This window comes from Dipodomys merriami, unplaced genomic scaffold (genome assembly GCF_024711535.1).
Source record: "Dipodomys merriami isolate MVZ:Mamm:240054 unplaced genomic scaffold, mDipMer1.0.p SCAF_26, whole genome shotgun sequence".
In the NCBI taxonomy this organism is placed as follows: domain Eukaryota; kingdom Metazoa; phylum Chordata; class Mammalia; order Rodentia; family Heteromyidae; genus Dipodomys; species Dipodomys merriami.
Genome location: NW_027204048.1, coordinates 18,974,809 through 18,992,583, shown reverse-complemented (window position 1 = coordinate 18,992,583; position 17,775 = coordinate 18,974,809). Strand labels below are relative to the sequence as shown.

Sequence of the window (17,775 nt, the reverse complement as noted above, 5' to 3'; positions counted from 1 at the left end):
CACATCACAAATGGAAACATTTTCATTTTCTAAATGCTCTTTCCACAGCACAGGTTTGTCCTTGAATGGTAGATTAAACATTCATTGTTATAAAAAAATCTCCCCCCCCCCAAAAAAAAAAATCCCACACAGCATATTTTATGCCATGGTACACATGTCATTTTGTAGAAAATTTTTGAAAAAAAAGTGCAGCCAGGCACCAGTGGCTCAACACCTGTAATCCTCGCTACTCGCGAGGCTGAGATCTGAGGATCTTGGTTCAAAGCCAGCCCCAGCAGGAAAGTCCGTGAGACTCTTATCTCCAATAAACCACCAGAAAACTGGAAGTGGTGCTGTGGCTCAAGTGGTAGAGTGCTAAGCTTGAGCTGAAGAGCTGAGGGACAGTGCCCAGGCCCAGAGTTCAAGCCCCCATAACCAACCCCCCTCAGACCCCCCCCCAAAAAAAAGTGTAGTCTCATCTTTAAATTACTGCATTCTTATAAATGGTTTGTACTACATGTCTAACAAATCATGTGTGGCTTAAAATATTTTCATTTTAATAAATGGTTGTTGAGATTCTGCTACGTTAGATGGTGAGTCTGTCGTGCCCTAACTGGGGAGACATTAATGCTGGTGTTTATCACCCAAAGGACCCTCCTGCAGAGCTCAGGACTCTCCAGTCCATCTGTAGCCACCAGCAGGGTGCCTTGCTCATATGCACATTAAACAAGTGGATTTTGCTAGTTTTTTCCTACTGTCCATGGATGATTATGATCTCCTTACTTCCTAGGCCAAGGTCTGGGCTCGGGCTACCTGTGCCATGTTAAACTACCTTGGCCACTTCACATTCCAGGGAAATCATAGCCTCCAGAATGGGAGGAAGGAAGAGTCTGCTCAAAACTCCCCAGGAGACCTAATGTTCTGAAAAGCGCAGTTAACCTTGCTGGGATTTCAGTCACCACACAGATCACCTGGGATTTCTTAACTTGGAGATTCTCAGTCATTGAGTGTCCAATGAGCCCTGAACAGCTGCCTTTCTTACAAAACTTCCAGAAGCAGTGGACTTCACCACTTTTGAGTCAACACGGGCCCTCCCTGCAATTCTGTGTTATCCTAGTCCGGGCTCAAGGTTACCTGTAGGCCACAGAACTACTGTGGTGTCAACAGGGCCTCAGGCTGTAGCTCCCACAGCAGGTCTTATTGTGGACAAAAAAGTAATGCTTTTCTCATCTTGAAACCATGATAGCAGTCCAGTGTGTTTGGGGCATCTGTGCTTTATCTATTGAACATCACAGAGAACAATTCAGTGCTTTGGGCTTCTCATTACAAAGTAAACTAATGCTGTTGTGTAGAAGCCACAACAAAATATGTTGAGTTACAAGGGCAAGAAGGAATCAGAAACATATAGCATGGTTGGGAATTTCCATTTTTATTTTTTTCTAGTTTTGTTGGCAGTTGTCATCTTTCTATAAGAAAAGCAAGTTTTTGCTGGGTACAGTGACACATGCCTATAATTTCAGTGTTTAATAGAAAAAGGAGGAGGAGTATGCATTTTAGGGCAGGCTTGGGCTAAGAGTGATATTCTGCCGCATTAAAAAAATAACGTACAAATAAGATTAACTCATTTATAACTACCAATTATTACTTACAGTTCGGTATTTATTTAGCCTTTCCCCATTGGTAACCTAATATTAGGGTTAAGAAAAAAGTAAAATTAATCTACAACCTAGACTCAACTGATCAGACACCACCTGTATGGCAAGCATAAGAACCAAAAAAGGAAATCATGGAAAAAATGAAAATAAATTATACCATGCTAACAGCTGTCCCACATTCCCTGAGGGACCACAGGAGCCCCGCCCTGCTTTGTACCGAGCACCTCCAAGCTTGACATCAGCACACTCAGGAAAGCCTGCCACCTGCTGCGTTCTGTTTCCTCAGTGTGTGTGCAGTACTGCTGATTAAATGTTGTAATTTCACCCCAGCTCCTATTTGAATATGTAATCGTAAGGGCAAGGCATGCCACTCATTGTCAAGTCCAAAAACTCAGTTACATAAGCCAAGTCTTAACCGAGAGAGGTTAAGAGACCGTCCCAAGTCATCCCGTAGGACTAGCCAGGCTCTCCCCTTCCTGGGCAGGAGATTGCCTCTGTCCTGTAGTGGTCATTGTATCATCTTCTTTTCATTCTTGTCTGATCACATTTGTGGACAAGTAAGATCAGAAGAGAAGCTATTCCAGTTGTTGTACAAATATTTATTGTCTAGCATGAATATTGTGATAGAACACAGGAAATGCAACTCTGTACGTCTCCATCCAATGCCAGGCAGTAGATAATTTGGGTACGAAGACTATCAGTGGGGGAGGGATTGGGGAGAATGATGGAAAGGAATGGCATTCATCAAATTGCAGTGTATCCACGAACTGACAGGTTGATTTGAAACCCCTTTGTACAAAGACTTACCAGTGGTTCTAAGAAGGTAAGAGGAATAGATGAAGACGTAAGTGGGTGGACAGATAGGATTTGGGGGGATTGAGCCCTGCCACATACCCTTTCTTCTCCAGATTTCTAGCTTAGCTCTTCAACCAGGAACTGCTGTTGTTAATAACTTCATAAATGTAAGACACATATGTTGTGTTTACTACCTACTTGCCCACAGTTTCTCCAGGAAATTTTGAGTAATAATACTGCTTAAAGCTTTCTCTTCATAAGAAAAAAAAGTTAAAATCTGTGTATTATATATATACATACATCTTAAATCTGATACTGATAAGGATAAAAAAGCAGAGCATTTTCATCTAGAACTTCTTCCTGTCTATACCGATGCAGTTACTGTAACCTTCGCACTAGCATACCAGATCTCTTCAGTCTTACCCTTTTTTTTCTTCCCCCTGCATCTAATACCAGATTGAAAGAGATTAATTTCTTCCTTGTACTCTCCTAGCAAGAGGTTGGTTTAATAACAGATGTTGACCATCTAGGACGACTGATATTTCCTACCACCTATAAAAGGGGTCTTGAAAATATTTAAAATATATGCAGATGCTACCCATGGAAACAGGAGAAGGGAAAGAAGTAGTCCTCCTGTGCTGTCAAGGATTTCCCTCATTTGGAGGCATAGAAAAGGTTTCTGAAAGGTTACTTTGCTTCTGAGAGGCAATTTCTATGTAGGTTCACTGGAGTAAAGATCAGAAGGTTATCTGAAATGGACGGTAACTCAGATGACACTGTAAAAAGGAAGTGAATACTAAAGTTAGAAATTGCATGAAAACTTTCAAAAAAAAAAAAGAAATACAACGAAAACACACAAAGGGAAATGTGCATTTTTGTCTTCCTGAGAAAGCAATGCAAGTGGGTCATTCCTTTTGAAGGTGGATGATATGAAAGTGGATTTGATTTGTTCTGGTGCTCGGTCAGTGCTCCATTACCAGTCACATTAGCTTCTCGTGGCAGCTCATGGAATTCGGCGGGAAGCGCACACATTAGGATAATGTGCTCTCTGGTAAAGTGTTCATGAACATCTCTGTTTGGACGTCTTTGACAGTGTTTTGATTAGGTTGTAGTCTTTGCATGTTTTGTAAACTCAGTGTTAAGTTGGATGCAAAACTGTTCTCCCTCCTCCCCATCCATTTTATTACTCAAAAAAATTATCTTCAGTCGTACAAAGGGCTTCAGCTCCACATTTCGGTTTATGAGCAGAGCGTCTTGATCAGTACAAGGAAGCATCATTCTTCTGCCATCTCTCCCCCTCATAAACTTGGGAGTTTTTTATTTTTATTTTTTTTTATTTTTTTGGGTCCGGTCGTGGGGCCTGAACTCTGGGCCTGGGCGCTGTCCCTCAGCTCTTCAGCTCAAGGCTAACACTCTACCACTTGAGCCACAGCACCACTTCCGGCTTTTTTCTTTTTGCTTATGTGGTGCTGAGGAATCGAACCCAGGGCCTCAGGCATGCAAGGCAAGCGCTCTACCACTGAGCCACCTTCCCAGCCCCCTTGGGATTTTTTTTTTAAGAGAGAGAAAACCCTCTTTTTGTTTTTAATCTAGATAAGTCAACATCCATCTAATTGAAAAGCATCTATGACTGTAAAATAATTGCCAGTGGTCACTATAATTGCTGTGTATAATCCATCATCCAGACTTTTATATCATTTCCTTAAGACATAAAATTGATAGCGCTGTAACATGTTGGTAGGAACGAAGTCAGTTGAATAATTTTCAAACCAGGTCCCAAAAGGGTTGACTTAACAAACACAAAGAATTGGGTGAGAATATTTCACTGTCATGTCCCTTGGATCATACCTGAAGTACAAACTAAGTCTTGCTCCTGTTTACTGGCCTCTGAGCACATTTTTGTTACTTGTGTACCCTTCTGTATGTATGATTACATTACATCCTTACAACAGTGCCGTGCAGTAGGGTAACATCTCCTCGCGGTAGGGGTACAGACATGGAGACTTAGAGCAACTCCAAGGCAAGTGCGTGGGAGCCTGGTTGGACTCCAGGGTCACAGGTCCGAACCCATTGTGTGCACAACAGCCCCGCAGCTGACGTGGCTCCTTCCTTTGTGCTAGTGCGTGCCGATGCCCGCTAGTTAGACCGATGTTCGCCGAACTTATGACTCAGGCATCTGGGACCTAAAAAGAGCTGACAAGGGAGAAAAATGGGAAGTTTTTAGGCGCACTCTTTTATAAAACAGATTCTAGCCAAATAGCTGAGAAAATTCCTGTTGGCAATAGTCAGAGCCAAAGATATGCTTGGGTTTTTGTACGGAGTGCACACAAACCTCCTTGTTACACAAAGAATACAAAATTCACACCAGCCCCGCAGGCAAACCTCAAAAGCATTTCAGGGTCAGGCAGGTGACGCGAAGCTGGCCATAGCTCACAGTTTCGGCATTTTTAGGACAGGCAATCCGCACCACTTCCATAAAGACATCTATGTTCTCCCCATTATTCCTGATTACCTGAGAGACAGTTGATCATCTACGTAGCTATAGTTCCTTTGTACTCTTGGACTACTAGCTTGAAATTTATCAAGAGAAGCAGCAGTTTGGAGGTTTTGTGTGTTTTTGCCGGTAACAGGGCTTGAGCTTAGGGCCTTATTTTCTGATTCAGTCATTTGTTCATGGCTGGCACTCTACTGCTTGAGCCAGGCCTCCAGCCCAGCTTTTCCTGATTAATTGGAGATACGGAGTCTCACAGACTTTTTTTTCTTTTTAACCTGAACTAGCTTCAAATCATGATCCTCAGCTAGTTGCCGGTGGCTCATGCCTGATTACCTAGCTCAGGAGACTAAGATCTGAGCACCGAGATTCAGAGTCAGGCCTGGCAGAAAAGTTTTTGAGACTCATCTCCAATTAGCCACTAAAAAGCAAGACGTGTAAAGCTCAAGTGATACACTTGGCTCAAGTGACAGAGCACTAGACTTGAGCAAGAGAAGCTCAGGGACAGTGCCCATGCCCTGAATTCAAGCTCTAAGACTAGAGTGCGTGCACGCGCGCGCACACACACACACGCACACACACATGCGTGCGCGCACACACACACACACACACACACACAGTCATGATCTTCAGTCTTCAGATCTCAATCTTCTGAGTTGCTAGGATTACAGGGTTGTGCCATTGTAATAAACACCCCGCTGATTGTTCTTGGTTAACGTATAATCTGAGCTGCTGTCGATCCTTTAAAAGTGCAGACCTTTGTCTCATAGGTCTCTTGATTCTCCCAGCCCAAGTTTTCCTCACACAGGTTGAAAAGTGAGCCCCAGTTTTCCTGAGATACAATTAATTGCAGGTCCTACCTGTTGTCATTAACATACCACAAGTTTATCATGTGTCCTAGTTTCTCACTTTCTAATGAAGCATTCTTATTAATAGCTGCGTAAAATAAGCCGGGATGGACTCAGGAGGTCCTCACTTCATATTCCAGATTCTGCCCTTTGCAGTTGAACAGATCTCTCACTTAAGCACTTGCTTAAGTCTGAAACTCGTTTGGCTATTCCCTTTCTTTGCCAGATGCAAAGCTAATTGCATCTCTTTTTCAAAGGTAGAATTTGGGTTCCTGCTAGCCTGGAGTAAGCTTGGTCAAGGAGGACTGAGGACCGCCAACCCCTTTCAGTCTCACAGGTAGCAGAGAGGCATGTGGCGTCAGCCCTTCATGGTGTGCCACAGGCTGCAAGGCCGGCCGGGAGCTGGGAAGTTTGTAAAGTGTGCGTGTGAAATGTTTGTGGAAAAAGCAAGACTGAATAGCCTGGCGTCCTGAGGAGCCTCTGCCTCAGTGGACCTGGCGTTGTCTGTGGCTGCTGTGTGTATCTATCCCCACTTGCTTTATTGTTTGATAATGCCTTTATATCACAATAAACCTTTTGGCCACAATAAGCTTTAACAACTTTAAAAGTACATTTGACAAAACAAATACTGAATCTTTATTTCTCAAGAAAGTCACCCAGAATGTGTAACTTACTTAAAAACCATTGATAGCCACCTGCGTAGCCATAGTGATGCCATCCCCCATACACAACATACAAGACACTGATCTTCCGAAAAAGAAACCTTACCTATCTCAGAGTTAGGTTCTTATTCCTCAGAATATTGTGCCAAAGGCTACATGTGTGTTCGGAGAAACTCTTATGTATCATGTGTGAACCCTGACTTTTCATTTGGATCACATGAATTTCCTTCTGCTTCAGGTGTTTTTATTTTTGTGCCCAAAGTGAAGAATGGCTCTGAACTCTTAACTCCCTTAAGCAAATTATACTCATTAAGAGTAATTAATAGTTTAATTTTTCCCATTAACTTACAAAATCAAAGAAGCTAATAGAAATGTCTATTGATAAAGTGAAATGTCGAACATGGGTTTAAATAATGCAGTAAGTGGCTTTGCTTTTAAAAAATATTTGAAAGCTAGTATTCAAAATAAAAGTATTATGTGGTAATGATACGAATGTAGTTCTTGATGGAGTATGGTATTAGGGTGAAACACTGTGCATTAAATGTACTTGAAATAATTTATGGCCCACACATAAGCCACAAGTGTATCTGAACAAGCTCTAATATTTTACTAATTATCATTTGATCTCCAAAAAGTCTTTATTAAAGAATAGCATTTTAACTCATGCAGCAAGTCAGTTGCCATGAAAGTATTTAGAATTGAAATACTCAGCTTAAAAACTTCAAACATTTAGCCAAATTTTTTCATGAGTTTACTAAGTACCTCAACCTCTAAAGAGAGAATGTTTCTGTGTTAAATATATTAATGTTTGTAGAGAAGGTCCAATTCACGTGTGAAATGTTAAATTTGTTAGCCTAAAATGGTTAATGCAATGTTTAAGTGTTTTGCTTTAGCATATCTGTATTGGAAAAATTAGACAGTCTTCTGAATTACATCAGAGATTCTTATTAGGAACATGGTTAGGAACATGCCTGAGGTGTAGAAAGGTGCTAGTAAAAGTATTTTTGCTGTGTGGTTTTTTTCCTTTACACTACATGGATATATGGAAGTTGTGCTTTTTAGAAATCACCTTGAATTTGAAAATATTTTTAAATAATGCATTTTCTTGAATAATACCAATGTAATAAACCAATTTGTTGGTCAGTAAATAAGTATTTTGGAGATATAACATTACTATGGACTATAAGCCTTTTTCATACTCAGCAGTATCATGGTATAGGTATTATATTTTATTACTTATATATTATAGAAAGCTATCTGTTTCTTAACTCTGGCTCTGTAAACTTTCATAGTTGATTTGTGTCTGTAATCTATCTGAAATTTTGACCCCTAGTCAAAGTGACAAATGATATAACTATTACTTATTTTAAAATAACGACTAGTGAGATGTAGAGTATATCTCTTCTCCCCTATGTCTACTCATATTCTGAATATTTCCTCAGGAGATCCTCCTGTTGTTTCCCGTTGATGATCACCTGTGGGACCCTTTCGTGTTCTCTGAGGGAAAGGCCAGTTGAGTTTGGTGTCCCATGCTTTTCTTTACCAGAGTCTGGGAAGGTGAACCTTTCATTTCACTTCTCTGGAACTCAGAGAAGTTTCTTAACTGAAGCTGCAGTGTGGTCAGATTTCACACGGGACATTGCAGAAAGATTATAGCTTCTGAGCAGGACCCTGGGGCTTGCTTTTTACTAATATTATTATTCTTTTGCTTCTGTGAAGGTCTACCAAACTGAACTGTTTTTCCTCCTGTCAAACAAAATAACATTCCAAGGCAATAACAATGTGCTTTGCTGGTAACAAGATTGTGGGAACACAGACTTGGCTGAAATGATTAGATTGTTTTCTGAGATTTAGCATCAGGAAACGAACCATTTACAGTATGTGATCTCAGAAATGAAAATGTGAATAAATAAGCAGGCATTTCACTGCTAGGCCAGAGTACAGGTGTGTGTTTGGGCAGGAGTGGGGGTGGGGAGATAGGAGTTGTTTTATTTATGTAACATCAACCCCCGATTGGTTGTTGAGGCTGTCAGTCAGTTTTCACAGTGTGAGCTGCTTGAATACCAGTTTCATCAACTATCTGAAAGGAAAAGAGCTTCCATGCTCCAAGAAACTTGAGAGATCTAGTAATAGTCTCCAGCTCTTAAGTTTACAGCACCATTGCCTTGGCCGCAGCTTCTGAGTTCTATGATTCAGATAGCTGCCTAACTTTTCATAACTATCACTTGCCATACTTTATTTTGACTTCAAACCCCATTTATTAGCCCAGTACTGGGGGCTCACACCTGTTATCCTAGCTATTTAGGAGGTTGAGATCTGAGGATTGCAGTTCGAACCCAACCAGGACAGAAAAGTCAGTGAGACTCTTTATCTTCAATTAACCACCAGAAAATCAGAAGTAGAGCTGTGGTTCAAAGTGGTAGAGTACTAGCCTTGAGTGAAAAAAAAAAAAAAAAAAAAAACTCAGGGACAGCTCCCAGGCCCTGAGTTAAGGCCCCAGTACAAACAAACAAACAAAAAGACAAGACAACAAAAACAAACGATTTGTCAAATAACAACTAACATCTCAAGTGACTTTTACCCAATTATTCTTTGAAAGCAACCATATAGACATACCTAATTATTTTTAAGCTTAAAAATATGCATATCTTTAAAAGACTCTGTCTTCCCAATGTTTTCTTTATTACTGTGCTCTTGTATAAACTCTCTGAAAATAAAGCTGGATTTTTATTTTTCATGCCACACTAAGATTTTACAGATTCAAGACCATGATTCTCAGTAATGGAACCATGTAATTACATCCACCAACACACTCTTTAGAGCTGTTTGGTATGTGTTATGCCATGCTACATCAAACACTGACCTACAGTGACATTGGCACTGATAATTGTGATGACATACAGGCATGAAAAAGAGAAATAAGAGGCAAAGAACTAAACAGGATGATATTTACATAGAAAATTGTATCATTAGGGTAAAAAAAGAATTCTTTAGGAAAGAGTATTTTCAATGATAAGGGAGGAGGAGTTTCTTCCACCCCAAAAGAAATCTACTCTGTATGTAAAGCAAGCCTAGCCTATAGAAGAGGAAAGCAAAAGGAGAAAGATAATTCCCACAAACATGTTTTGGAGAGATGGTCATTGATTAGCAAATCCCATACTTTGGTATCATGTATGGCAAATACTGTAATAGATATTAAAAATAAAAATTGAATTAATTTAACAATGGGTTAATAAGCCAATTTGTAAAGTCTTAATGGAAGTAGAATAATATATGCTGTTTAGGAAGCTTTTGTTATCTGAATATGTTGTCTTCAGAACATTTTAATACAAATTTTTCATTTTATCATTGTCTAGAGTATTGCTTAACACTTCAGATAAATATTTGTCAAAGTAATTAATAATTAATGATAATTTTTAGATATAGGCATAGTACTTACAATGCTTGTTCTTCATACTTTACTAACACTTTTAATTTTCCTAACGATCCTGCAATGAGTTATCATTCCCATTTTATAAATGATAGTGAAGTTAGGGGTGTTGGCAACCTATCCAAGGACACAGCCTGAGAATTAATACAATTGAAACCACATTTGTCTCAGGCTATGGGTCAAGCTCTTTCTCTTCACTAGTGTGGTTCCAGAATTGTTCAGGAAAAAAACTCAATAGTGTCCCTCTTCCCCTCCCCCTCTCCCTCTCTCCTCAGCCTCCCTTCTCTCTTTTTCCCCTTCCTTTCACCCTCCCCACCCCGTCTTGCTCCTTCTCCCTCCTTCCTTCCTTCCTCCCTTCCATCCTTCCTTCCTTCCTTCCTTCCTTCCTTCCTTCCTTCCTTCCTTCCTTCCTTCCTTCCTTCCTTCCGCCCTCCCTCCTTCCTTTCTTTCTTTCCTTTCTTTCTCTTTCTTTTCTATCCTCCTTCCCTCCCTTCCTCCCTTCCTTCTTTCTTCCCTCCCTCTCTCCTTTCTTTCTCTTTCCTTCCTACTTTTCTTTCTTGATTTCTTTCTTTCTTGATTTCTTGATTTCTTTCTTTCTTAATACCATGTTTAAGAGGGGCATGAGTTTATTTAAAAAAAAAAAAAACATTTGGGGCTGGGAAGGTGGCTCAGTGGTAGAGCGCATGAGGCCCTGGGTTCGATTCCTCAGCACCACATAAGCAAAAAGACAAAAGTCGGAAGTGGTGCTGTGCCTCAAGTGGTAGAGAGCTAGCCTTGAGCTGAAGAGCTGAGGGACAGCACCCAGGCCCAGAGTTCAGGCCCCACGACCAGACCACCACCCCCACCCCCCCCCCCAAAAAAAAAAACCATTTGATCTCTACCTCTAAAGGATTCCATGCACAGGATCTTTTATCTTCATACAGGGCTTTAAAAGACTTTGTCATATAGTAATTTGTAATTTTGCTGAACTCCAAATTGAATTGTAAGTATAGAGAGGCTGTTCTGTGGGAATGAGTCACTCACAGCATGTATCTATCCAGCAGCAGCAGTGCAGTGTGATTTTACTGTTGTTGGTCACTTACACAAAATGCTCATTTAAAAAAAAAAATGCAGCAATGATTGTCTCTCGGTACAATGCACCTGAAAGAAGTCAGCTGTTATGATATGATCAGCAACAGTGAAGTCTTGTGATAAACGAGTTTGTGTCCAAGTTTTCTGCAATAAATTTTATGCCACAAGATATGTGCAAATTTTAGAATGTAGATCCACTATGCAGTTAGGAACGTTGTTAAACATTTGAGCAAATAAAGTTTTGGATGACTTGTCCCAGGTCACAGAAGCTTAGAGGTGTTTGGTAACACGTGTACTATGATTTAGATTTTCTGTGCTGTTTTTCCTTATCTTTGCCTTTTAAATAACTCTTGGGTTTTGGTGTTAGGTTTCACCTGTAATTATTTTATATGCATTCAGAAATTGAACTCTAATAAGTAAGCAATAGTAGTGTTCCCAGTTAAAAGGACCGAGTGAGTTAATGAAAGGAATCAGAGGTTTGAGAGATGTGAAATCACTTGCCTAAGGTCATGCTCTGGGAGAATTGGGAAGACGGAGATCTGGTCTCTTCTGTGCATCAGTTGAGCAAAAAAAAAAAAAAGAAAAAACAAAAAAAAAAAAAACAAGAAAGTATTTAGATTTTTGCTACACTCTTTTTTTCAGTTTATTGAAGAGTCTGTAGGGCTTTTTTCCCCTGTAGATTCAAATGCCTAATGAAAATAAACAACATGAGAAAAAAAGTAGGCTGATGTCTCAGTAGAAAATGAAAACAACTCACCATGGTTCCCAGCATTTCTGATTCCTCTGTTTGAGCGGGTTTAATGATGGGTGCCCCTTCTAACAGCAGGCTTAATGAGCTGAGTATCCGTGCCTACGAGCATCTGCAAATGTGGAAAACCATTTGGCTTTCACCTTCTGGAGCTTAAGAACCAGAATAGGTGTAACATTACAGTCTAATCCCACCTTGAGCTGTTAATGAGTTTTTGAAAAGCCTTCCAAAGACTTTTCCAAAAACTGTGAGACCTTTTTGTATTTTCACCTGAAAGTCTGGCCCTTGGTGAGTTGGGCAGGATCCACTGTGGTAGGACCTCAATCCCTATTTCCCTTTTCAGAAGCAACTGTGGAAACACCAACACGTCTAGGATTTACCTGCATTTTCTGACCACCAGATCACAGCAACAAGACGTTACCACATTGACATCTTGTGGTTTCCGTGTGGTCTTTCCCCAGAACACGGCCAGTGTCTTCAAGTGGCCATGTGGCTCTCAGTGTGTTACTTTTGAGACTGATACTCCCTTGCTAGGAATTCTGAAAGCTAGCATTCATCCTTCAGTATTTATACCTCATGTGCTCAACTGTACCTTAAAGCCATGGAGAACTGTAGCTTACCACTTGTTTATATAACTAATTAATCCACCTGTGACTATTTCACATTTTCTGTGCACAGTGTTCAAAATAGAAAGGTAGTTAATTATAATTGACTTGTTATTTGGTAATATTGAAACATTTCTTTTCATCATAATTAGCCATCTTTTTGAATAATTGTTTAATTTAGCATCATTGTTTACAATTCTTACTCCTATTTTGCTGTCAGCATTTGAGCAAATAAGAAAAAGGATCTAATTTACCTTCCTACTCTTAATATGCCAGAAATACCCTTTCCATTCATACAGATACTTTTTACAAATTAATGAGAGGGGTATGATGCTAATGGGGACATTTATTTCACCAGCCTTTTAGTTTTACATGTATTTTGTGAAACACTGGCATACTTTTAAATAACTTGGAGAACTTCAGATGAGACTTCTTATATAAATGCAAATTATACTTGATTATATTTGGATGCCATTTTCCACAACAGCAAGGATGGAATCCTTAGCTGAGGGGGCAGGGCAGTAGCAGTGACAGAAATTCTGACCTCCGTGAAGGCAGCATGGGGATAAATGTCTGTTCAGGCGTGATGTTCTTTCTTCAGATGCTAAAGAATGACTTCTGAAGAGATTGGTTTGAATAGAGTGAACATGAAACTTACTCCAAAGACTTTTTTTTTCAGTTGGAAAAAAGTACCGTATGGAGTGGGGCTGACTGTACGGAAGGCAGCTCCAGGGGGCTGTTTTTCAGGTTCAGGGTAGGGAGTGGAGCTTGGCTCCTCAGTTTACGAGATCTCATCATCATGGTCAGAACCAGTAAGTAAAGGGAAGTCTCAAATGAGCTGAGATTTTTAAAATCATAAGTCAAAATTAATCTGTTGAGAAGGGGCCCTTTCTACTTATTGGATAAAGATTCAGATCTAGACAGGACCTAACATGGATTAAACATATTAAAATTCTATGTGCTTAATATTGGATGAAACAAATAATTTGGCCATGATGTAATCACAATAGTCATTCACTAACCTTGTTTAAAAGTTTGTCTTTCCCTACAAAATTAGGATTGTTTCAATAATTACCAGCCATCTGCTTCCAATTTCCAAGTTAATTAGTTATATTTCTGTTTATTTGCATATTTATATGTATGCTTAATTTGCATATATATTACATTCACTAGAACCTAATTTGGTTGGGATTGTTAGACAGTAGTGTATTCTGGTTAATTTGAAAATAAATGCAAATTTGTTGCTAATACCCAATAAATAAGTTCTTGCAAACAATAAAATAAGTAAAACATTTTTATTTCAATATTGTTGGAAAATATTTGAATATCTTTTTTTCCTGCTAAATACAATAAAAATAGCAAAGTTCTGTTTCATTATTAATATATAGAACAAGTTCCTCAATTTGGTAATGTAGTAATTTGGAAATTGGGGCATAAAGGAGTGGAAGGAGAAATACTGTTATTCCAGGTAAATTTTTAATGTTAGCTGTTATGGTGCTTTTATTTTCTGAACGTGAACTGTAGGACCTAATTCTAACTAGTTGAGGATTCCACGTGAGTTTCTCTTGGACTCAGTATAGTATGTGGCTGGTTCTAGTAAGCCATAAACATAGAGAGGATGATTATTTAATTAACGTTCATTGTTTCAAGGGTATGAGAATCAGAAAACAGCAGTGTATGTAGCACGCATATTCCCATTGTTCTGGTGGGAGAGCCAAGCACTCTCTTTCTTCTTGTTCCCTGTAATCAGCCTTAACCTCTAAGTTTCCTGTAACGGGAGGAATTTGGACTGGGCTCTCTTTAAGAAAAACAGAAAATATGAAGCATTACTTTATTATCAGCCAGTTTGAAAACCAGTCTATGAAGGATATTTAGTATAATGTGCAAACCAAAGGCAGTTGGAGAGTAATAGAGTGTTAACACTGCTGTTATTTTTGTTTTTTAAACAGGCTCATGCACAATTAGTTCGAGAAGTTGATGTGGAGAAGGTGTCTGCTTTTGAGAATCCATATGTAGATGCAATAAAGAGCTTGTGGAACGATCCTGGAATCCAGGAGTGCTACGATAGACGACGAGAATATCAGTTGTCTGACTCCACCAAATAGTGAGTATCTAATTAGGAGGTCTTGACATCTTTCTTACTACTATTAATTTCATGTGAATATATTGTAACTTCTGCAGTCTGTGCGGAATGCATGACAGTCAAACTTCCAAGTAGGCATACGAAGTTTGTTTTTAAGTGTCGTGCTCATACATCTCCCCTGACTATATTCTACTACAGTCATGAGTCAGGGAAAGTGTTTCTTGTAATGCTTTCTGTTTGGAAAACAGAAATGGAAGATTCATGGAGTCTTATCCTGTCTCCTCCCCCACTACTGCACACATACAACACCGTGATCTGACACCTTACAATAATGATTTTTGATACAAATTCAGACCTTCTGTGCTAGAAAACACCTCAGCACCTTAGAAATCACAAACAAAAGTATATTTGATTGTGGCTTCTTAAAACATGATACTTCTAGTTTCTAGGTTTTAGACCCAGAACCTTGACTGCTTTCTGAAAGCCACCGTTTATATTGATGGATAGGTTTTCCTTTGCATGAAAACTGCTTGTGAGCCTCATTTTGCATGCATTCCAGAATTTAGTTTTTGAGCTGGCCATCAAACTTAGTGTTTTGGAAAAGATTTGTATCCTAGAGAGATCTGTTATTTTTCTAGATTAAATCTTGCCTAAGAAAAAAAATTAAAGATTGTTGGCCATCATTAGATTAATAAAATCAGTTTAGTTAGCAATCTAGATAATCAGGCATCTGAATTTTTTTTTGCATTATTTAGCCAGATTTCTGTCTACATTAGTTATGTTAATCCAACATCCTCATCTTGCTTTTTAGTCAGAGTAGAAAGAAGAATGGGTGGGAAATACTAAGAAGCCTTTGGCCAGTTCATAGCATAAAGTAAGCCATTGGGTAAGAGCAAGACCTTGGGAAAATGAGGCTCCTAAGGGGGTTGGTTGGTCTCACTTAGTAATGCATGGAAGACTCAAGAGCTATGTGCACTCTGTTTTTACAGTAAAGTTATGCTTTTGCCTTTCCAGGCATTTGCATAAGATAAGTTATCATTCAGATTAGCCATGGAAATGCTGCCTGGATAAAATATTTCTTGTAATAGTTTGGTAAATTGGGATTGCATAGCCCTGGGATATGCCTATCGTGAAACAGGTGCGGTACTCATTTCTTTACTTTTTCTTTCTTCCACATACTCATGACATCCTTCTTGTTCCTTCCTGCTCTGTCTCCTGCTGTTCTTCTCATTTTCCCCCACCAGCCTCCCTCCCCCTTTACTTCCCTTCCTGCTTCCCTCCCTCCTCGCTCCCACTGTGAGTTTCTGTGAGTACAGAGATGGAAGATGGATTCAACTAGTCTGTTCCAAATTCTGCCCCCTCCACCTTTGGCCAGCTGTCTGTTATGTCCTGCCCCCTCTGTCCTTCTGTTCTCTTCATCATTTCACATTGCATTCATCTTCGCATGTTGTGGTTGTACTTTGCATACCCCGCCCATCCCTGCTCATTATGTCTCTTCCTTTCTGCTTGTTTACCCATCCTCCCTCGTCATTGATTCCCTTGGTTCTCCTTTACCTTCTTTTCACTTCTTGGTTTGCCTTTAATAAGTAATGTTCCATTAGAGTTAGATATTTTAATGAATTCTCCACCTCTCACCATTTTCCCCTTATCGCTAGTCCATTGACTCTTTTTTTTGGGGGGGGGGGGTCTGGTCATGGGACCTGAACTCTGGGCCTGGGCGCTATCCCTTAGCTCTTCAGCTCAAGGCTAGCTCTCTACCACTTGAGCCACAGCGCCACTTCTGGCTTTTTTCTTTTTGCTTATGTGGTGCTGAGGAATCGAACCCAGGGCCTCATGCATGCAAGGCAAGCGCTCTACCACGGAGCCACCTTCCCAGCCCCCCCCCCCCCCATTGACTCTTAAGACAGTCTGCCCAAGCCGGGCGCTGGTGGCTCACGCCTGTAATCCTAGCTACTCAGGAGGCTGAGATCTGAGGATCGCGGTTCAAAGCCAGCCTGGGCAGGAGAAACCGTGAGACTCCTATCTCCAATAAACCACCAGAAAAAAACCGGAAGTTGCGCTGTAGCTCAAGTGGTAGAGCGCTCGCCTTGAGCTGCAGAGCTGAGGGACAGCGCCCAGGCCCAGAGTTCAAGCCCCACGACCGACAAAAAAAAAAAAAAAAAAAAAGACAGTCTGCCCATCACCTCAGGTGGCATTTTTGAATATTTAGGCATGTACCCATTACCTGGTATAAAAATTAGATGCTACTCTAGATAGTTCTTTTAAGGCAAAGAGCTATTCTGGGTAGTTTCTTCTGGCCGCTGCTAGTGATGTGAAAGCCACTGTCTTAGAACTCTGCTAGCATGAGCTTAATCCGCTGTAGAAGCAGACTTGCTTGTTAAGACACATCCATTCTAGCAGGGCCAGACCAGGCTGTGGGGAACCTGATACAGGATGATCAGTACAATAATCAACCAGTTATTCTTTATAATAATCTTTATGCTATTTAAATACTACACAGTATTTATCTGAAATGTCTGTATAGTAGTCAAATTACTAGTCTTCAAAGTTTAAATGGTTTTACTTTCCCCTAATAGAGATGGGAAAAAAGTTAATTTCCAAATTGTAGATATATCTGGGTAACTGCACCCGATATATGTACATATACCTGTTTTCTTGTTGAAGTAATAGTTAAGGAATTAAAGCATATCTAATATTTTAGGCATTTCAGTATGATTTCTTTATAAAAATGATATTTTCCCTATATAATAAACAATATAATATATCTAAAATTAATCATCAGTTTTCTCTTATTCTGTACCATTCTTATTCTATTTCCCAGATTCTTCCAAATGTGTGCTTGAGTGGTGGCTGATTTTAGGACTGTTCATTGCATCTGGTTCTTTTGTCTCTTCAGGCTCTTTTTTTTTTAATTGTGAAAATACCGTACAGAGGGGTTACAATTACATGAGCAAGGTAATGAGTACATTTCTTATCAAGCATTGTTGCTTCCTCCTTTGTTTCCCCTTCCTGTCCCTTCCCATTTCCTACCGCCCCCATCCGTCTCCCTACCCCCCTCCCACCGCCCGCTCCAAAGTTGTAAAGTTTGTTTTTCTGCATAACATCTTGTACATCTCATAGTTACAGTGGGTCCACCTGTATCCCTATTTAAACAATTTGTTTTTTCCTTCCCCTCCACAAATTATACCAACATCAAATACAGTCAAAGCAGGGTTTATACCAATGGGGAGGGACATACAAAGCAACAAAGAAATATCTTATAAATGCATTAGAAACAATTGCAAGAAAGAAAAAAACATTTGACTCCTTATCTTGGGGTTCATTTCGCCTAACATCAACTTAAGGCTCTTTTAGTATAGTGGAGACCTGTTTGGCATTTCATCAGCATGCTGAAGATATTGGCCTGGA

At 39.8% G+C, this 17,775-nt stretch overlaps 1 protein-coding gene across 1 annotated transcript in view; it reads left to right on the top strand.

Annotated features, from left to right (window-relative positions):
- Positions 1-17,775, top strand: part of LOC138837019 (guanine nucleotide-binding protein G(q) subunit alpha) — a 244,541-nt gene that overhangs the window by 161,417 nt on the left and 65,349 nt on the right. Inside the window, exon 3 of the mRNA XM_070035791.1 lies at positions 14,234-14,388. Within this exon, the coding sequence (XP_069891892.1) occupies positions 14,234-14,388 (155 nt within the window). The remainder of the gene's footprint in view (positions 1-14,233; positions 14,389-17,775) is intronic.